General features: G+C 51.8%; 1 protein-coding gene and 5 non-coding genes across 7 annotated transcripts in view; 4 read left to right on the top strand and 2 right to left on the bottom strand.

Annotated features, from left to right (window-relative positions):
- The window catches only part of TTF2 (transcription termination factor 2), a 43,725-nt gene extending 33,732 nt beyond the window's left edge, over positions 1-9,993 (top strand). For both annotated transcript variants that reach the window (XM_074983542.1, XM_074983543.1), the window contains 3 exons: positions 6,580-6,662; positions 8,916-8,990; positions 9,661-9,993. In XM_074983542.1, coding sequence (XP_074839643.1) covers positions 6,580-6,662; positions 8,916-8,990; positions 9,661-9,805 — 303 coding nt within the window. In that variant the 3' untranslated portion in view covers positions 9,806-9,993. The remainder of the gene's footprint in view (positions 1-6,579; positions 6,663-8,915; positions 8,991-9,660) is intronic.
- A 1,585-nt stretch (positions 9,994-11,578) lies between these two features.
- Positions 11,579-11,661, top strand: TRNAL-CAG (transfer RNA leucine (anticodon CAG)). The gene has a single exon. It is a non-coding gene; the product is annotated as a tRNA-Leu (tRNA).
- Positions 11,662-13,309: 1,648 nt separating this feature from the next.
- Positions 13,310-13,391, bottom strand: TRNAS-AGA (transfer RNA serine (anticodon AGA)). The gene has a single exon. It is a non-coding gene; the product is annotated as a tRNA-Ser (tRNA).
- A 409-nt stretch (positions 13,392-13,800) lies between these two features.
- TRNAI-AAU (transfer RNA isoleucine (anticodon AAU)) lies at positions 13,801-13,874 on the top strand. The gene has a single exon. It is a non-coding gene; the product is annotated as a tRNA-Ile (tRNA).
- A 635-nt stretch (positions 13,875-14,509) lies between these two features.
- TRNAI-AAU (transfer RNA isoleucine (anticodon AAU)) lies at positions 14,510-14,583 on the bottom strand. Its single transcript has one exon. It is a non-coding gene; the product is annotated as a tRNA-Ile (tRNA).
- Positions 14,584-18,500: 3,917 nt separating this feature from the next.
- On the top strand, positions 18,501-18,572 carry TRNAD-GUC (transfer RNA aspartic acid (anticodon GUC)). Its single transcript has one exon. It is a non-coding gene; the product is annotated as a tRNA-Asp (tRNA).
- The last annotated feature ends 2,641 nt before the right edge of the window (positions 18,573-21,213 follow it).

Raw genomic sequence — 21,213 nt, 5'->3', positions numbered from 1 at the left:
CCCGTTAAATGAGGCGCTATTATCCACTCACCCCTGCCAGGCTACTCCAGCTCCAGTTCCCCTGCTCCCATCCCCAAAATAAGAAGGCTGGAGGCCTTCGCTGGAACTGGCAGACCATGGCAGGAGGAGTTCTGCTGAGCTGCTGGAGGTATCTGGCTGGCTCCACACACTCCTTCCACCAGGGGTTGGGCACATATGCGAGTGCCATCTGCCCATGTATGCACCTACCCCTGGTGGGAGAAGCATGTAGCAGCTCCAGTGAAGGAGGCAGTGGCTGACTCATTCAGATTGGAGATATGTATGTATATTTTAATTGTGGCCCGATGTTGGGGCCGTTCGGAGCTGAAGATTTCCTTCTCATCTATGACTGCTTCTGAAATTCTGTCTGCTGGAACTTGTCATGGCAGGGGAGTCTGAGTGCAGAATGAACATCTCTTTATGCATAGTTATCTTCTAAATGGTGTGGGGTTTTTTTGTTTGTTTTTTTTTGTGGAGGTTTCTGCCATTTACATTCCCACCAGAGTACATCCATGTTTGGAAGTGGCAAACACCACAATGAACCTGATGATATTTTTCACTAGTCTTAGGTGGTGTTACACTGCAGACCTTACAGTAGCACAGCTGTACCACTGCAGTTGAACTGCTGTAAGGTCTCTTGTGTAACCACTCTGTGCTGCTGGGACAGAGCTCTCCTGCCAGCATAATTAATTCACCTTCAACAACCAGTGGTAGCTGTGCTGGTGGGAGAGTTTGCCCTGTTATAGCACTGTCTGCACAGACACTTTCATCAGTGAAATGTTTGTCAGCTGGGGAAGAGAGGGTTTTGTACTCCTGACAAACATTTTACCCACTAAAGTGTTGTTATTAAGACTTGGTCTCCACTCACTAGAGGTTTGAGAGACCCACAGGCTGATGATCTGCAAAATGGATCTTTCTCCTTGCAGCTTGTAACCTCAAACCAAGAGGCAGTGGGTTCTCTGCTGGTGGAGATTTTAAAATAGTACGGGAGACTAGCTTCCCTTGAGCAAGCAGCTTTTAGGCCAATGATTATAAAATCCTAGGGCTGGAAGAGACCTCAGGAGGTCATCGAGTCCAGCCCCCTGCCCAAAGCAGGATCAACCCTAACTAAATCATCCCAGCCAGGACTTGTCAAATGGAATTTAAAAAGCTCCAGGGTTGGAAATTCTACCACCTCCTTAAGTAATGCATTTCAGTGCTTCACCACCCTCCTAGGCCACGTCTACACTACGAAATAACTTTGAAGTTGCTTACTTTGAAGTAGAACGTCTACACACACAAAGCACGCTGCCTTACCTCAAAGTAGGCTCCCCGCTACTTCGAAGTAAAATGTCTACGCACAATAGCTCCTACATCAAAGCAAGGAGCCAGGAAATGATGCAGGCAGGGGGTCGCGTGGCTGACAAACCCTTCCAGGTTCACAGCCATCTGACCCCTTAAAGGGCCCCTCCCAACACCCTCACCCTGCATGTGCTCAAGGCTGCCAGGCTACACTCAGCAACAGAGTATGTGCTGGGAAGAAGAGCTGGAGAACATGCCCGCTCACATCCTCCCCAGTGACAATGTCCTCTCTATGCTGACCAGCCTGCTGGCCATGCTGGTTGCCCTGCTATTCCAGTGACGCAGCCAGGTTGTCCTCATGGGACCCAGCCTGCAGGCCCTGGCCATGGCCCTGCTGCCCCTCCCTCAGGCACCCTCGATCTGGCGCCAGTAGGCCTTCACCACCAGCAGCAAGTGGAGGGACCGCTTGGTGCTGGAGGACTGGGGTGACGAGTGGTGGCTGAGGAACTTCAGAATGACCCGCCAGACATTTGAGGGCATGTGCCATTGGCTCGCCCCAGTCCTCCAGCACTGGGACACCCAGATGTGGCCAACGATCCTGATGTGGAAGAGGGTGGCCATCGCTCTATCAAGGCCAGCCACCCCTGCTGCACCTGTGGCTCATGTGGCCCTATACCGGATGCATTGTGCCAGCCCAGGACACCTTCAGCGTTCGCCTCAACCATGCCAGGGGCACAGTAGAATGGGCGTTTGGGAGGCTGAAGGGGAGGTTTCACAGTCTCCTCAGCAGGCTGGATGCCAGCCTCCCAGATGTCCCCTCGGTGATCACCACCTGCTGTGCGGAAGGTCGTCGGGAGCCCTTTTATCCAGGGCTAGGCCATGGACCTGGGGGCTGGCTGCGAACAGCCACCCGCTGCCCCATGCTGCAAGGCCCAGAGGGGTGGGGTCAGGGTCCAGGAGGCCTTGTGTCAGGCCTTCACGCAGGGCCTCCCATGACCCTCCCAGCCACACTCTGCACCACAGGCCCCTCCACTCCTCACACTCCCCCACCAAAATGTAATTTGGAAACAAAACAGAATGTGTTCTATTTATTTACAATGCATGGGGGGAATGGCCCACAGAAGGGAAGTGGGGGACTGGGGCGGGAGACTGAACTGGGAGAGGGGCTGGGATGGGAGAGGGCTAAGTCACCCGGGGTGTGTGGGGCTGGGAGCCACAGCGGGCGCAACTGTCCCTACTGCCCCTGATCCGGGGCCCCCTGCAGGGCTGTGACAGTACTAGGGGTGGGGTGGGGGTGCAGCAGGCTTGGCATCTGCAGGGTGTGCGGAGAGGGCACCAACAGGGCTGAGCCAGGTGTGCCTGCCCTGGCCAGGAGCCACTAAACCAGCTCGACCGGGGCAGCCGCAGACAGGTCCACCATGTGGTGGGCAGCTGCTGGGGGGAGGAGGGGGGTGTGGCTGCAGGCCCGGCTGGGGACGGGATGGGAGATTGGGCGAGGCTGGTGGCCAAGGCCCGGGATATGGCATTCAGGCTGCTGTTCAGCTGCACACACGCATCCCACTCCATCACCAGCCTGTCCCACAGCACCCTGGTCATCTCCTGCATGACCACCCGGTTGGCGGACGCCGCCTTGTCCCTCCAGCATCATTTCCATGTGGCCCAGCTGTGGTCGTGGGGGGGATGCAGTCCTGAGGCAAAGGGGTGGCTTCCCAGCCCCTTGCAGCTGCGGCCCTCCCTGAAGGGCTCTGGTGGCTGCCCGACAATGGACCTGTGGAGACAGAAGGGGGATGGCCCATGAGTTCTGGGTCCCAACCCCAGGGGGTTGGGGGCCCCCACTCTGCTGGCCCCCACCCTGTTCCCTTGCTGCTGGATGGCCTGTAAACCCTGTGGATCCTGGGTGCCTGGAGGTTCCTGCCTGGCGAGGGTTGACCTGTGTTCCCTCCTGCTCCCCCATCCCCAGGCGTGTGGGCTACAGGGCTGTTCTGGGGGGAGCTATCCCCGTCCCTGGCGACATCCTGCTTGCCCCATAGGTACCGGCTGCGATCTCCTGGGGCTCGGGCAAGGCTCAGCTCAAGAAGGCTCGGACGGGTGTCCCAGAGGGGAGGGCGATTGATGAAGGTCCCATTGCTGGAGCCCTCGTCATCGCCTTTGGTGGGCCAGTCCCCACACAGGGAGCTGGTGGTGCTGCAGGGGCCCGCCTTGTCCTCACTGTCTGCAGGGGAGGGACCGGCTGTGTCCACCGCATGCCCTGGGGTGGCTGCCTCCCTTGTCCACAGAAGCATGTGCAGCTCCTGGAAGTGGGGGCAGTGCATGGGGTGTGCCACCGACTGGCTGGCAGCACCCTGGGCTTTGACGTATGCCTGCCTCAGCTCGTTGACCTTTATCCTGACACTGCTGCCAGTGCAGTCAGGTTGGCCTTAGGCGGGGAGCCCTCTGGCTATCTGGTCAAAGGCCTCCGCATTTCTCTGGTGGGTGCTGGTTTGGTGAAGGACCTCCTGCCCCTTACCCTCCCCACCCACAGAACAAGCAGGTCCTTCAGCTCTGCCTTGGACCAGGAGGGTCCCCTCCTGGCATGGCCCTTGCCTGGTCACTCTGAGACCTTGGACTCATCATTTGGGGGCCCCTGGAGGGAGAGAAGGAGGGTCCTGGCATGCTGCTATGGTGGCCAGGTGGTGCGGAGGCTGGGTGGTGTGTCGAGCAGGGGCAGCCCTAGTGGGAACTCATGCTGCCTCTGTTTGTGGCACAGTCTCAGCTTCCTGCCTGGGGCTGCTGGGGAGCTGCTTCCTTTAAGCCGTCCAGCAGGGACCACAGAGCACCTGCCTGGGCTGGCCAAAGTGTCTCCATCGACCGGGGTGGGGGTGGGGGTGGGGGGACCTCCTTGGTGGACCCCGTACTTCAAAGTAGTGAGTGCAGAACACGTACACATGCCCTGCTTTGAAGTAGGGCACTACTCCATTCCCAGGAATGGAGTAGCGACTTCAGAGTTAGCCTGACTTCGAAGTAGCCCCTGACTTAGAAGCTAACTTCAAAGTAAGTTTGTAATGTAGACGCAGCCTGTATGTCTCATTCACAAGAACAGACCAAAGACTGTGGAAAGTGAGGCATCATGGGAATTGGCACAAGCTTGCAGTCACTGGTCTTAGAGGACCCCTTACTTGGAAGTAGTGAGTGCAGAACGTCAACACACACCCTACTTTGAAGTTAAACTTTGAAGTAGGGCACTGCTCCATTCCTGGGAATGTGGTGACTTCAAAGGTAGCCTCCCTTAACTTCAAAGTGAGGGAAAGTGCATGTAGACGCTCTGCAGGCTACTTCAAAGTAGCCCTTTAATTTGAAGTTAACTTTGAAGTAAGTTTGTAGTGTAGACGCATCCTTAGTGAAATAGGTTTTCCTAGTATTGAACCTATACTTCCTGCTCTGTAACTTGAGACCGTTGCTCCTTGTTCTGCCATCTGGTACTACTGAGAACAGCCTCTCTGTCCTCTTTAGAGATCCCTATCAGGAAGTTGAAGGCTGCTATCAAATCACCCCTCACTCGTCTCTTCCTAAATAATGCCAAATTAATCAGCCTTTCCTCATAGGTTATGTGCTCCAGCCCCCTAATCAGTTTCATTGCCCTCCTCCGGTCCCTCTCCAATGCAGCCATATCCCTTCTGCACTGGAGGCCCAGAACTGGATGCAATACTCCAGATGTGGTCTCCCCAGTGCTGAATAGGCACTAGCAGTCATCTCTTGATATTGACAGTCTCCCATCTGTTGATTGTTAGTGTCCTCCATGAGAGGAATTAGAGGAGGTTTTAATCCATTTTCTAGTTTACAGGAGATCCACATTGCTAAAGCTCACAGATTGGGTGCTAATGGATCTTCCTTATGGCTTCGTGGTCGTCCAGGAGAAATACATTGTGGTGATGCATGGCGCATCCTTGGAATATCCATGGAAGGGCAGAGTGACCAACACTGCTGTCCTCGAGCAAGCTGGAATCCCAACCATGCACACCCTACTCAGGCAGCGTCGACTCCGCTGGCTTGGCCACGTCCACAGGATGAATGATGGAAGGATTCCAAAAGACATCCTGTATGGTGAGCTAGCCTCTGGCAAAAGACCTCCTGGACGCCCCCAGCTGCGCTACAGAGATGTCTGCAAGAGAGACCTCAGAGAGGTAGACATCGAGCTGGACAACTGGGAAGAACTAGCAGACGACCGCAGCAGATGGAGGCAGGGGTTACACAAGGGCCTTCAGAAGGGCGAGATGAGGATCAGACAGCTAACAGAGGAGAAGCGAGCGCACAGAAAGCACAATAAGGACTTGCCAGACACCCACCACATCCGCAAGAGATGCAGCAAGGACTGTCACTCTCGTGTGGGTCTTCATAGTCACAATAGACGCTGTAAATGAAGTCCTCAATTGAAACTTTAAAGGGCGCGATCCATAGTCTATGCAGACTGAAGGATGCCTACTACTGATGCATGGGGGAAGACTGCCCTGCTGCTTCGCAGGCCATAGAGTGTTAGAGATCATTTCCGTCTCCAGGGCTATCAAGCCAATGTTTGTTGCACTAAATATACACAGACAAGTCATTTGGTGCGACCTTTGTCTTGAACCAAAACCTAGAATAAAAGGGGCGTTAACTTTTCTAGGAGTTACCCCCTTAAAGTAGAGCGGTTTTCACTTCTATATTTGGCATTGGTGCTACCACTGTTGGAATGCTATATCCAGTTCTGTTGGTGCAAACCAAGAAGGAAGTTGATTAAATTGGAGAGGGCTCAGATAAGAGCCACAAAATTATTGAAGGATTAGAAAGCCTGCCTTATACTGATACATTCAAAAAGCTCAGTCTGTTTCATTGAGTTTTAATAAAGCCAAGTTTAAGGGGTGATGTGATTACATTTTAGAAATATCTACATGTAGAACCAAATACTTGATAGAGAGCCCTTCAATCTAGCATTGAGAAGCATGATCCAAAGGCTGGAAGTTATAGCTAAACAAATCTAGATTGGAGTAAGGTGTAAATTTTGAATGGTGAGAGTAATTGCAACGATTTACCAGGGAGTTTGTTGGATTTTCCTCATGGACCATTTTTAAATCAAGGCTGGATTTTTTTTTTTTTTTTTTTTTTTTCCCCCCCCCCCTAAAATTTGCTGCTCTCTGAATTGTTTGGGGGAAGTTCTATGGCCTGTGTTGTACCAGAAGTCTGACTAGATTATCAGAATGTTCTCTATGGGAACAGATGACGTTACGGAAGTAACCTATCTTTCTGTCTTGTTGTTGTTTGTTGAAGGTGATGTTGATCTCACTCCTGGCTGGAGGTGTTGGCCTTAACCTAACTGGAGGAAACCACCTCTTCCTTCTCGACATGCACTGGTAAAGTGAGGTGGAAACTTTGAGGGCAGACTGGCTCTATATGTCAGCATGGGTAATGTGCATGCTTACAAACTGTGGGTGAAGGAAGGATATATCTGATTAAATGTAAAACATGAGCTGTGTCTACACGAGCACCCCTTTCCAAAAGGGGGATGCTAATGAGACACTTTGGGATATGCTAATGAGGTGCAGCAATGAATATGCAGCACTTCATTACATAATGGCAGCCTCAGCACTTCAAAAATGCCGCTTTTGATCGCACGTGGCTTGTCTACATGAGGCCTTTTTAGAAATGGGGGGTGCTAGTGTAGGAATAGCCAAGGTTTTATTATTTTTACATCCCTGAAATGACTTGACTTGGAGTGGTTTTTAAAGTAAAGCTTTCAAGAACAATTCAACTCATGGCCACTCTGACCCCCATGTTTGTGCAAATGGCAGCAAAACTACTCTTGGTAGCTAAACCAAACTAATGAAGTGTGTAAGACCAAAACAGAGGCTAAATGCATAGGGTTTACCACAGAGGCAATTGGAGAGGTGCCTATCCCAGATGTAATCCGTACCGAAAATAAAACTATTGGAGGCTATGGGGATCATTTTGGAATAAACTGATAAGTGATTAAATTTGGAGAGCAGCCCCTCACCATGACAGAATAGCATACCTTCAAGACCTCTGGGAACATGAGAATGAAGTCTGCATAACAAAAATATTTTGTAAAAATCATCTGCTTATTTTTCAGAACTGTAAGGGAGCAAGCCTTCTAACTTATAGTAGAATTATTGTTAGTATTATGGGTAGTACCTAACAGCCCCAGTCATGGAGCAGGGCCCCATTGTGGTCGGGTCTGTACCAATAGATAAGAGATGATACTTGCCTAAGGTTAGAGAAAAACGTTGAGGAACTTTGAAAAGATCTAATAAAGCGACGTGAATGGGTAACTCAATGGTAGATGAAAATTTAATATTCATAAGTACAAATTAATCTGCATTGGTACCAATAATTTGACTTATTGAAGGGTTCCAGAGTTTGAGACTGCTTGAGGGGAAAAAAAACTAAGCTTTCCACAGCAACATCTAATGAAAGTCTTCACCCTAACAATTGGGTGCATATAGAATAAAATGCAAAGCAATCCTAGAAGTATAAAATTCTCTTGCATAAGTGAGTGATACATCTTTCCCTGGAAGACTGTTCAGTTTTGGCCATCTCATCTCAACAAAAAAAAAAAAAAAAAAATGAGGGACGTTTCAGAGGTGTTTTACAGAGACTGTGATGATGAGGCTCTTGTAGATATTAAGACAGAACATAATTATAGAGGCATAAAGTAATCCTGTGTGAGAGGAGACTGGAGGATTTGCACTCTACAGTTGAGAGAGAGCAGTGACTGGATGCAAAATGAAACAAAGAATGGTTTAGAGAATGTAAATTGGCCTGTCTCATCTTACGTTCTCTCATAATAGAAGAAAAAAGGAGCAGGCAGCACGGCTGAAGATATCAGATTTAAAACTGACAAACAGAAGTACAATGTGCAATTAATATCTGGACTTCTCTGCCCCTGGATGTTGAGGCAAGAACTTAGTAGGATGCCATACAGTTAGACATTTATGTGGATAATTATATCATCCGTAGTTGCAGGAGCTAGGGTTTGCTTTTTTGTTTTTTGTTTTGTTTTTTTTCTCTAAAGAAACTCTTCATCTTCAGGATATAAGCCAACTACTAAGCAGTGTGAGGAAGATATTTCTGTTATGAGCAGCTTATAGCTGAGCTGTCCACTAGAGATGGTCAAGCAGAAGCTTACATTTTTCATTAAAAATATTCTTGAAAAAAGTGTCCCTTTATTTTAAAACAAAACAAATATCCCCCCCACTCCCCGATTTATAAATTTATAACCAGCCCTTGTTATACAGTTTCTTTCTTTGAAACACTTGGTACTAGCTGTGGTCAGACAGAAAATCTAGCTAGACCACAGCAAACTCTTGATCTCTGGTATAGCAGTTCCTGTGTGTAAGTAAAGCAACACTGGAGAAGGTGGTAGATCTTTAGTAAGGGTCCAGCGAGAATCTCATTTTAAGTGCATTTCTTGGTATTCAGTACAGGAAAGGAGCTTGGCAGAAGATCAGGTTTCTTGTCTAGAGGAAATAAGTAGCATCAGGGGGCTCAGGACAAATAGTTGAAGATAAGGACACTTGTCATGGCTTTTAAGGTTCACAAACAATTAGAATGTTTGAAGAGTGTTTTCTTTTGGTTTTGCCTTGCAGGAATCCTGCACTTGAAGACCAGGCATGTGACCGCATATACCGAGTGGGGCAAAAGAATGATGTGGTGATACACAGGTCAGCTCTTCTAGTCTTGACTTAGTAGTGCATGACAAGCAACTGCCTTATACAGTCGTGGCTTTGATTAGGGGTGACAGGCTTGTTTAAGGTTTGTTTCTGAACATCTGGGTTATGCGCAGCATACAGAAGCTGCATCATATGAATGTTTCTGGAATTTGCCATCTGATCGTTGTGTCTGAAACTGATTTACAATGTCAAAACCCAGTCCCGCTCTTCATCAAGCCATAGAAGAATGCCTTGGGTCTGTTTCACTGCCAAGTGCAGTTCAGCAACCCACCCAATGAGCAGGACTCTCACTATAAGGACAAACACATTGTTACACGTGTTTAATATGGTCTTCAAGCTCTTGGTTCCAGTTGTGGTCTTGTACCTTTGGAAATCTTTGATATCAGTAAGAACTTATGGTTCAAGGAGGGATTGTTTAGGGACTTGAAGTTCTTTCCTTACAATTAAAAATATTAACTTTCAAATTAAAAACATAAATGTTTAGTAGGATAAATGATGATGGCTGCAACGTGAATCTTGAATTATTGGATGAACAGGCCTAAAAATGATTTGATCCCCTTTTCTTGAAAACAAAGTGAGTTACCAGAAGTTGAAAGGGGATGGGAGTTCGAAAGGTTGATGTTACCAGAAATTAGAATGATGTGGTGCTTTTGGGTTTTAGGTTTGTCTGTGAGGAGACAGTGGAAGAAAAGATCTCACAACTCCAAGCCAAGAAGAAAGATCTGGCTCAGCGAGTGCTGTCGGGCACAGGAGATTCCGTTACTAAACTTACTCTGGCTGACCTCAAAATTCTTTTTGGCCTCTAACTGCCTCTTACAGCAGAGCTTAAAAGCAAGCCAGGGTCTGGAGGCGATCAGGTCATTGTCAGCAAAGGTCCTATATTTAAAGTAGCTAGTTCTTGTTAGAGCAATAACGTGAGTTGTTACAAGAACTGTTCCAGGAGGAGAAACTACTGGATTTTTTTAATTTTTATATTTGTTAGAAACTGTATACAATAAAGAAACTATATAAATCTTGTCTGTACTTCTGAGTCACATAGATTTGGCTTAGTTTTATTTTGAGGAGGGGGGAAGGGTTTAAGCACATTTCTTTTCAATTGAAGATTTTCTTTTTCTCCTTATTAGAATGAAAGAGAACTTGGGAGCATATAGGACAGACGAAGAGGGGAAGCAAAAAGAAGACCGAGATAGGAAAGAGCAAGAGGTTGCTTAAGAGAATGGGTGGGTGGCTGTGAAGGAGAGAGGGAGGGAGAGAGAGAGAGAGAGAGCGCGCATTTAGTGTGGTTTTGGCTCAAGTCTGTTTTTTTGAACCCTTAGATTTCTAGAGGATCAGCTCTTAAAGTCCCCAGAGCCTGTGAGGTACTAAGAGAAGTTATCTCCACACCAGTTCCTATGTAATATCAGATTTGCAATAAATAAAAGTTGCAGTGCTATTTCATCCCAGAGCTACCTGAGGGGAATGGGAGTAAAAACACTTGTCAGTATTCACACACATTGAATATGTGTCTAACACCACACATAGCTGAAAAGCTCTAACCTGTCTGCAAGTGGGTGACTGTAGGTTTAGAAATGTGCGTATGGCACATATACCCTCTTCCCATTGTATGAGGATCCCTAAGTTCCCTATAGGGAGCCCAGTACACATCTCATTTGACTTTTCCAGAGTCCTCAGGGAAGCCTTTTCAAATTACATATGCTCTCCAGAAAAATGGAGGGAAGGATTAAAAACACCAGAATTTAGAAAGTCTGTTACTGCTCTGCCCTCTATGGTGACCTAATGTTGCATGTTCCAGCATGAACTAAAACTGTCCCATCACGGAAGTTCCCTCCCCTTCCATGGAGGGACTATTCACTAGTATAAGGGATGTCACCTTTTTAAAGGATGTTTGTGAATACACACACTAATTTTTTGTTAGCATTTATCCTATTGTGATTCCTTAAGACCTAGTATGGCTCTTCTAAAAAGTTTATGATGGGGTGTACTTTTTTGAGGCTCCTTCTTTGGGGCCTTGTGGTCCTGCAATGTCTCCCTCAAAAACAAGAAGTACAGGTGCGTTCTCCAAGGAAGGAGGCTTCACTAAAAGGAGTTGCAGTGCTTGAAACATCAATTGCTGCAGGGACCAGAGGGGCCAGGGAAGGGACTCCCTGCTGGAGCTCAAGGGAGCATCCAGAAAATGGTCAAAGTTGTCAGTTTAGCCCTGTAGAAAAAGTGCTTTGTTATTTCATCAAATGTTTTACATCCTCTGAATTGTGATGATGGTAGGGTGGGCAGTCAGGTCCTCTGCACTTGTCTATGCGACAAAAACAACCCACTATTTTGCATACTAGGAACTCACAATGAACTTGCATCTTATGTTCACGATATGCACAGTGTTACTGGGAAAGATGCACCAAAGTATGTGAGAGGAGGCCACCAGGTGGAAGCAGCACTCAGCAATCTGTCCTGTTACAATTTGCTAGCGGGAGGTAATGCTTAATGGTAACAAAATAAATCACTCAGAAATTTGAACGTTGGTAAATTTAATAACTGTAAGCTCAGGTCACAGTTTGTATGGTAGAAAGAAAGACCATTTTACAGCTGTCAGGATGGCCGAGCGGTCTAAGGCGCTGCGTTCAGGTCGCAGTCTCCCCTGGAGGCGTGGGTTCGAATCCCACTTCTGACATCAAATTTTTCTTTTTCAGAGTTTACTCTCAAGTGCTTTCAATTTATTCTAACGTTCCAAACTTTTCAATATAGAAATCTGTCACTCTAGGAATGCGATCTAATATTTTCTTCCAACTTCTAATGGCATTCATTCTTTAAAATCTCCTGCACATCAGAAGTCTTGGCTGAAGGAACATAGTTGATGGGAAAGAACAGAAGTGGAAAAAGAGATGGATTTCTCTACTTTTGATTGTCCAGTCAGAAGCATTGGCGGTAGGCTGGTGGATTTCCCTGGTTCTCAACTGGCTTTTCTACAACAGCACAGCTAGTAACTTCCTGCAAGGGCCAAAAAGTTGCAGCAGGAGTGCTGCTGCTGAGCCCTTTGTGTAAACGGTGTTCGTGTATTTTCACCAGTGATTCGGGCAAATGTCGATTGCTGCCCACGGTAGCACTTGTACCGCTGCTGCTATTGGTTCCGTGGCTTCAGTAGGGGATCTCATTTTACAGGCGTAGCTACAGCTGGTGGGATCAGCACGGAGGAAGTTGTCTCCGAGGGAATGGCGGCCACACTGCAGGCAGGAGGTGCAACTGCAACTTTGGTAGATGCAAGTGCTAGTTTTTCTCTGAGTTAAGCCAAGGTTAGCTTCAGTAACACTAGCCGTGAAGCTGTGGCAGCAGAACTCCAGGGCAGGCCGCGTGCTGCATGAAACACGAGAATAGGCTGTGACAGCCGTGGCAATTGAAGCCCCCCGGTGCTCTTTGCAAAAGAGTGTGGTATTTGTAAACCATGGAGGGAGGATTATTGACTAAGTGCTGACTGATCTTGAAGGGGAAAGCGATATGGGGGCGGGGGAGGCTGGTAAAACTGAATGCGGTAAAGGGGTTACGCTAGGTAGTATTCTGCGGGGCTGCACATGCGTCTCAAGAAGTGGAAAAGCCCCTCACTAGCTCAGAGTTTGCTTTGCTGGAAGCGCCCGCTGCTCCCAGTGCGGCTGGGGGAGTGATTCCTTAATCGGCGTTTGCAAACGAGAGCGGGCGCAGTTGCAAGCTGGGGTACCGCTGCGCTCCTACCCGCCCTGCCCCCCTTGTTTACGCGTCAGAGGCTTTAACCAGATGGCCAGTGCGTGCCTGAGGGGCACTAGGGGGGCGCTGGTTCTTATGCACTTGCGCGAGTTTTGCGCGTGGGCGTTAAGTCCCGCTCCCTGCCGGGAATCCCTGTGTGTCTGCCCATGCAGAAGTCCCTCCGTGTCCACTAACGGCGGCTAAGGCCATTTGTGTCCCGGATTTCAGAGCTGAGACGCGGGCCCGGCAGGTGGTTTGTTTGCACCCCGAGGCAGGGAGGCGATCGGGAGGTTCCCGTAAAGTACCTAGAAGAGGGGAATGTGAAATGTGTAAGAGGGAAAACTAGCCCAGGACCTGAGGCTGCCGGCCTCCCCAGGGACAGGAATAGAAGCCGGACAGCGGTGCTTGCGCCTCTCGCTGGGCGAGCGAGCCCGGTGAAGCGTGCCCACCGCGGCCCTCACAATGCACCGCTGCTGCTTTGCATTGAATTTCCGGGCTCCCTTCGCCCCGCGTTGGAGACAGGGGCAAGGCACCTGGGAATAAGACCGGCCGCTGCCCACCGCGTCAGGGACACGGAGAAAATCTAGGGAGAGCAAAAGTTAGTTCGTAGTCGGCAGGATTCGAACCTGCGCGGGGAGACCCCAATGGATTTCTAGTCCATCGCCTTAACCACTCGGCCACGACTACTTGCTATAAATTTGGGTGGTTTCTTTTCTCTTTTTCAGTGTCTAGTCGCGTGAGTGTGTGTAGACAACGCCGACCAAGTATTAGACGCTGCCTTACCTAATCAACTCTCTCCGCTCAGCTGTTTCTCGCAGAACCCAGGTTGCTCCCGTTTCCAAGCACTATTACAGCCCGCAAGCAATGTTACCGAAGTGCTCATTCAGCACTCGCGCTTCCTCCTCCGGGTGTAAGTTAACGTAGTTTTTCTGCAATAAGCTCTCCACAGGGTTATTCACGTATTTGGAGTATAATGAGATGAGGCGAGGACTATACACTCGATGGGGCAGGCACAAGACAGACTTTGTCCCGGAGAAATTGCTCAGACAGTTTTACTATCCTGAACCCCACATATCTAAACAAACTTCACACTACCGGCCGGTTAGCTCAGTTGGTTAGAGCGTGGTGCTAATAACGCCAAGGTCGCGGGTTCGAGCCCCGTACGGGCCAAAATACATTTTTCCCCGCTCTGGTGAGGGAAAAGTCCTTTTTTATTTGCTTTTGGGCCTAAAGGAAGTAAAGTGGAGACAACCCAAAAAGTCTGCCCCGCACTTCAGTGCAATAAGAATAAACCACCTACCCATGGGAAGCTCAGTCACACGTATCTGCTCCGAAGGGCTGGTGGCACCGCAGTAACCACTTTGAGGGGCACTGATGGGGCGTAAGGGCTCCTTTCCCCTCTGCAGCTGGGCGAGCTCCCCAGTCCTGCCCGCCCCTGCACGGCGCCGGCTTAGCGCCTTTTCCCCGCTAGAGCTGGCTTTTACCTGCCCCTCAAGCGATGTAATCAAAGGGCTTCGCTGGGCCTCTCCTCCCAGGCTCAGGTCCGAGGGGCGCAGTTAAGGAGAAACAAGCTGCTGGGATGATTTGCCCGCGTGGAGGGAGTCGAGCTCTTCTTCCGTTCCTGCTCCCGCTCTCTCGCTTTACACAGTTCCCTCTGGGTAGACGGTTCATTAATTACAGCATTGACACGCCTGGGAGACGTTTTGCGTTGTTGTTTGCTCCTGGCTACCAAGTGAATGCAAAAGGTTTGCGTCCCCCCATTCCAGGAAGTGGGGCAAAAAGAGCGCAAAGGCAGAAGAAAACCGTGGCCCGTACGGGGTTCGAACCCGCGACCTTGGCGTTATTAGCACCACGCTCTAACCAACTGAGCTAACCGGCCAGCTGGTAGTAAGACGCTGGGGCTTCCACCCGTGAGAGAGCCGAGCACGCTGCTTGCACTCACAAAGCTCCTCTGGGGCGCGAGTCATACGCCGGCGCGGGGGGGCCGGGGATTTTCATTCCCTCACTTTCTTCCATGGTGAATACTAACAGAGAGGGAGCCGTGCTAGTCTATACACGAGCAAAACAAAAAGCAGCCAAGTAGCACTTTAAAGACTAGCAAAATTAGTTTATTAGGTGATGAGCTTTCGTGGGACGGACCCACTTCTTCAGACCGTGAGTCTGTTCTGGGCTGGCTACGGTCTGAAGAAGTGGGTCTGTCCCCCGAAAGCTCATCACCTAATAAACTCTTTTGCTAGTCTTTAAAGTGCTACTTGACTGCTTTTTGTTTCCTTCCATGGGAGCAACTTCGTGAACGCCTTTGCCGACACGACTGGGAAGGAACAACCCGGTCCCCCCAGCAGAGCCCCTGAGCGCGTGGAAGGGGACGCAGAGGGCTGCTCCCGGGGAGCAAGGACCCCGCGGCCCGCTCCCAGCCCCAGCTGCTGGGGCGTTGCCTTTCTTTCTCCAAGCCCCTTCAAGCTGGGGGCTTCCGTTTGCCTTCCCTCACCTGCTTCAGTGTCTTCCCGGTGGCCTCCTCTGTGGTGAGAGCGCCGCAGCCCGCGCCCGGCGAACTCCCGCCACACACACAGCGAGCGCGGCTCGCCGGAGGCCAGCTTACAAGACTTCTCTCTCCAAGGCAGGCGGGGACCCGTCCCCCGGGCTGCTGGACATGCCCCCCGAGTCCCTTTCCAACACAAGACAGCTGCAGCCCCCAGGCACGAGGGGGCTGAAGAAGCGGGGAGCAGCTCGAGCGAGATGTGGTACTGCACTGAGCGGAGTCATTCGGGCCCCGCTTTTCCTGCCGGCAATGAGCAGACCCCGCAACCCGTCTGATGGAAACCGGTGGCATTGGGGAGACGTTCATTTGAAAAAACAAACCTTTGGTGTGTGTAAGAAAATAAACCTGTCGCACTTAAAAGCTTGGCGAATTAGTATAGAAATGTGCACACACACATATAAAAGCATTTCAGGCCCCCCCAAGTGGGGCAACGCCTCGCTTTGCACACCTCTGCTCTCCAAGAGCAGGTTACAGGACGCAGACGCCTCCTGTCCAAAGGAAAAGAAACGGCTACCTCAGACATGCTGAGAGAGAATCTGGTTTTTTAGAGGGGGATGGCCGAACTAACCAAATGCCCAAGAAAAAGCAAGAGATGGTGACCTGGCTATGCCACCGAGGACTAGCAGAGCTCAATGGCTGAAGAGGGCATGGCAGAGGGAACCACCCTGCCCGCCCCAGTGATCATCCCACATCAAAAAGCATGGGGTCTAGGGCGGCCACCAGTAGTAGTAGGCATCCTCCAGTCTGCATAGACTATGGATCGCGCCCTTTAAAGTTTCAATTGAGGACTTCATTTACAGCGTCTGTTGTGACTATAAAGACCCACACGAGAGTGACAGTCCTTGCTGCATCTCTTGCAGATGTAGTGGGTGTCTGGCAAGTCCTTATTGTGCTTTCTGTGCGCTCGCTTCTCCTCTGCTAGCTGTCTGATCTTCAACTCGCCCTTCTGAAGGCCCTTGTGTAACCCCTGCCTCCATCTGCTGTGGTCATCTGCTAGTTCTTCCCAGTTGTCCAGCTCCACGTCTACCTCTCTGAGGTCTCTCTTGCAGACATCTTTGTAATGCAACTGGGGGCGTCCGGGAGGTCTTTTGCCAGAGGCTAGCTCACCATACAGGATGTCTTTTGGAATCCTTCCATCCTTCATCCTGTGGACGTGGCCAAGCCAGCGGAGTCGACGCTGCCTGAGGAGGGTGTGCATGGTTGGGATTCCAGCTTGCTCGAGGACGGCAGTGTTGGTCACTCTGTCCTTCCATGATATTCCAAGGATGTGCCTGAGGCAGCACAAGTGGAAGATGTTCAGCCTCTTTTCCTGGCAGGCACACAGGGTCCAAGTCTCGCTGCCAAAAAGGAGGGTGCTGAGGATGCAGGCTCTGTAGACTTGCATTTTGGTGTGAGTGTACGGCTTGTTGTTATTCCACACTCTCTTGCTGAGTCTGGACAGACTTGTGGCCGCTTTTCCGATCCTCCTATTTAGCTCAGTGTCCAACGACAGGGTGTCAGTGATGGTGGACCCGAGGTAAACGAACTCGTGGATGACCTCTAACGTATAGTTGTCAATGTTGATTGATGGAGATTCAGCAACATCCTGACCAAGTACGTTCGTCTTCTTTATGCTGATGGTAAGCCCAAAGTCCTTGCACGCTTTGGAGAACCGATCCAGCAGTTTTTGAAGCTGGTCTTCTGTGTGAGACACTGCAGCAGCATCGTCTGCGAACAGCATGTCTCTGATGAGGACTTCTCGCACCTTAGACTTAGCTTTCAGCCTTGCAAGGTTAAACAGTTTCCCATCGGATCTTGCATGCAGCAAGATGCCCTCTGTTGAAGATCCAAAGGCATGCTTCAGGAGGAGTGCGAAGGAGATCCTGAACAATGTTGGAGCAAGCACACATCCTTGTTTGACGCCGCTCCTGATTCTGAAAGCATCCGATAATGCGCCGTCATATTGAATGGTTCCTCTCATGTCTTCGTGGAATGACTGGATCATCTTGAGTAACCGTGGAGGACAGCCTATCTTGTGGAGCAGTTTGAACAGACCATCCCTGCTGACCAGGTCAAAAGCCTTGGTGAAGTTGATGAAGGCTATGGAGAGTGGCTTTCTCTGCTCCCTGCACTTCTCCTGCAGCTGCCTCAGAGAGAAGACCATATCAATGGTAGACCTCTCTGCGCGGAATCCGCACTGCGATTCGGGGTACACCCTCTCAGCAATCTTCTGGAGTCTGCCAAGGATGACGCGAGCGAACACTTTACCAGTGATGCTTAGGAGGGAGATTCCACGGTAGTTGTTGCAGTCGCTTCTGTCTCCTTTGTTCTTATACAACGTTACAATGTTAGCGTTTTAGGGCGGCCACCACAATTTCTCCTAAGCACAGACAGGCTGACCCACTCTGCACGACGGACCTGGCCCCTCACCTGCTCCCACCTGACTGATTCTTCTTGGCAGAGAGAGGATGAGACAGCAATAGCTGACCCAAGCAACCATCATGAAGCACAGTGTGTTGGCTGGGGGTGTGTGATAGAAAACCAAAAAGATTGAGGCGAGGCGAGGCAAAAGGAGGAGATCTACTGCGCCTAATACTGGTGCACGCTGCGCGAGCTCCTTCACCCAGGGACTTCAAGGGCACATTGAGGCAGAGAGGGAAAACGGAACCCTGCCCCTTGCCCGCGCCCACTCTGACCCCTGGGCCCAGCGCGACCGGCAGCTGGAGAGTACCCGGGGAAGGGGACTTGTGGTGGGCAGTTGCAGGCACCCGCAGGATGTTAGCTCCCCCCGGGCTCTGTGCCCCGCTGGCTCTCAGCACGCTGCGCTATGGCGCCGAATTGTGGGCGGCGGAAGCCCACTTGAGCGTGGGCGGGTGTAGGCTTCCCAGGTGCGCAAGGAGGAAGGGGGTGAGTTGTCCGTGAGGGTGCGTCGGAGAGCCCTGTGGTGAGTGCGGGGTGGGGCGATGGAAGGGGAGGCGATGCCCTGCGGCTGCCGCTGGCGTCGTCAGCCCCCGCCGCCGCGCTGTGCCCCAGGGACTCGTTCCCCACCTGTGCCAAAGGGCGGGAGCTGGGGCGGCCGCCCCAGGTGGTCCTATGGACAGGAGGTGCGTGCGTCTCGCTGAACAAAGCCCTGAGCGACAGGAGAGGGCTGTTGGTGCGTGCAGTCAAAGGGGTTTGGAAAGCAAAAGGAGGAAGTTGACCTGGGGCTGAAGGAGTGTGGGTCCCTGTGGCCCACTGCTGGCTGCCAGGCTCCGGCATGAGCCAAAGCCTTGCCCCTTTCCTCGTTAGTATAGTGGTGAGTATCCCCGCCTGTCACGCGGGAGACCGGGGTTCGATTCCCCGACGGGGAGGCCCACGGCCTTTTACACAGACACAAACAAAGGCGCTTCAGCTTCTTCAGGCCTGTCGCAGCACCCCACACGCTCGCATGCGCAATGGGTGGGCTGCTTTCTCGCCCCCCAAGAGTTAATGGTTACCTCCAGAGTGAGGATGAGCTGGCTGTGGCTCCCCCGAGCCGCCCTCACCAACGCTGCCTGAGGACAATCCTCAACATCTCTTGGGAGGATAGGCGCAGGACCGCTCGCGTCCTGGAAGAGTGGAACGTGACTGACATCGAAGGCCTTATCGTTCCCCAAGAGCTTGGTTGGACTGCTCCTGTGGTTCGGATGCGTGATCAGCGCCTCCCGAAGCAGATTCTGTTTTCGGAGTTGAAGGAAGGATGGAGGAGCGTTGGGGGCGAGAGGAAGCGACCTCAGGACACGATGAAGGCAGACAGGACAAAAGTGCAGCATCGGTCTCGACGCTCGAGAGAACCTTGCCCGGGACCGTCCCCAGTAGAGAGTGGTAATCTGTGGGCGCGTGTCACAATTGGAGAGGTCCCGCCGCAGTGCAGAGGAGGAGCGGCGGCGGCGGCAAAGAAAAGAGCGGCAAAAATTGCCCCACGCCCCTCCAACAGCTACCGACATCTGCCCCTTCTGTGGTAAGACCTGCGGCTGCCGAATCACGCCGATCAGCCGTCCAAGGACTCGCGGATAGGAGGGTGACATGAGAACGTCCTGCTGGTTATCGAGCGAGCGCCAAGACTGAAGAGAGGCTAGCGAAAGCCTCTTAGGTAGGGCACCTTGCGCCCCCGGGCCCAGCTCCAACACCTGTGCGTCGGGACGCTGCAGAACTGCAAAGGGAAGCCCTCTGGCCCAGGGCACGGTGAGGGAGAGAAGGAAAAACGGAGCAGCAGCAGCAGACTGGCCGACCGTCTCTTCTCCTCTTGTGACGCTCTTCAGCGTGACTGTCAAGGGGAGACTTGAGAGATGCCCGCGGCCCTGGGCCAGATAGGCGAGAGTTCTGAACCGAGCATTTCTTCCTCATCAGCGTCAGGCCCCCTTGGGGGCTGGCTGGGATCGTATCGTGCTCAGTACTCTGCGCTGTGGCCACAGCAACCTCGTCTCGCCTCGGCGTCAGGGCGGCGTCTTTCAGCGGAGCATCTCCAAGCGGCGTCTGCCGGCTGAGGCGGATTGGGCCCCTGTGAGGGGAGAGAGCCAGCAGGTGCTGCCTGGTTTCGGCTTGGGAAGCGAGAGCGTGTGGGACAGCTCCACGGGAAGAGAGCATGGGGCCTTCTTTATGGGCCCTGGGGCCCAAAAGCAGTTCCTGGCCTCCTGGAAAGCGCTTTGCTTGGAAAGCGAGGCGTGGAAAAGAATGACGCCCGTCCGGGCCCGAGACACAGCGTACCCGAAGGGCCCCGAGGCTGGGCTTGCGATGGCGTGCCTTTGAGGAGCGTGGCAAGTGAGCAAGGTCGAAGGTAGCAAGAAAGGGTTGTGAGAGAAGGAAAGTGTGGCTGAGCCCCCTCGGTGAGAGGAAGGTGCCAAGTAGGTGAAGTGGGAAGAGCTGTGTGGGACCCCAAAGCGTCTCAGCAGCGTGCCGCGGCGAGGTGGGTGTTGGTTCCGAGGCAACCCCTCGTCCGGTCCCCCTGGCGCCGCGCCCCGGACGGCCGCTCCACGCTGCGGGCCCCGCCCCTTGCCCGCGCCCACTCTGACCCCTGGGCCCAGCGCGACCGGCGGCTGGAGAGTACCCGGGGAAGGGGACTTGTGGTGGGCAGTTGCAGGCACCCGCAGGATGTTAGCTCCCCCCGGGCTCTGTGCCCCGCTGGCTCTCAGCACGCTGCGCTATGGCGCTGAATTGTGGGCGGCGGAAGCCCACTTGAGCGTGGGCGGGTGTAGGCCTCCCAGGTGCGCAAGGAGGAAGGGGGTGAGTTGTCCGTGAGGGTGCGTCGGAGAGCCCTGTGGTGAGTGCGGGGTGGGGCGATGGAAGGGGAGGCGATGCCCTGCGGCTGCCGCTGGCGTCGTCGGCCCCCACCGCCGCGCTGTGCCCCAGGGACTCGTTCCCCGCCTGTGCCAAAGGGCGGGAGCTGGGGCGGCCGCCCCAGGTGGTCCTATGGACAGGAGGTGCGTGCGTCTCGCTGAGCAAAGCCCTGAGCGACAGGAGAGGGCTGTTGGTGCGTGCAGTCAAAGGGGTTTGGAAAGCAAAAGGAGGAATGTGCTTTGGGGTTTGATTCCCCAAGGGGGAGGCTTATGTCTTTTTTCAGAGACAAAAAGGTTCATTGTTCTGTCTGTAAGCAAAATGCTAAGATTTTTTTATAATTACTTGTCTTTGAGAGGTAAGGCTTTCATGAAAGCAGTAAATATAAGAATGATGTAAAAAAATGGATGCTACACAGAAAACTGCTGGTGCTTACAATGGCACTCACTCCTCTTTGTGAACAGGATTAGTATAGATTGTTTAGGACACCCAACTTGGCTTATTATTCAAGTACCTCCATAATCTTTTCACTTTGACCATGCGCACGTCGTGACACCAACGCACTTGCAGCTCTTCTCTCTTTATTCGTGAAGCAAATAGCAAAAATAAGAAAGCTGCACACCCCGTACTGCTAAAACGAACAGGGTACCTTTTTCAGATTTGGGTTTCTGAAAATACCTTTCGCAAGTGGCAAGATAT

Source organism: Carettochelys insculpta, chromosome 1, assembly GCF_033958435.1.
Source record: "Carettochelys insculpta isolate YL-2023 chromosome 1, ASM3395843v1, whole genome shotgun sequence".
In the NCBI taxonomy this organism is placed as follows: domain Eukaryota; kingdom Metazoa; phylum Chordata; order Testudines; family Carettochelyidae; genus Carettochelys; species Carettochelys insculpta.
The sequence above is the reverse complement of the archived record's forward strand: the minus strand, read 5'-3'. Positions and strand labels throughout refer to the sequence as shown.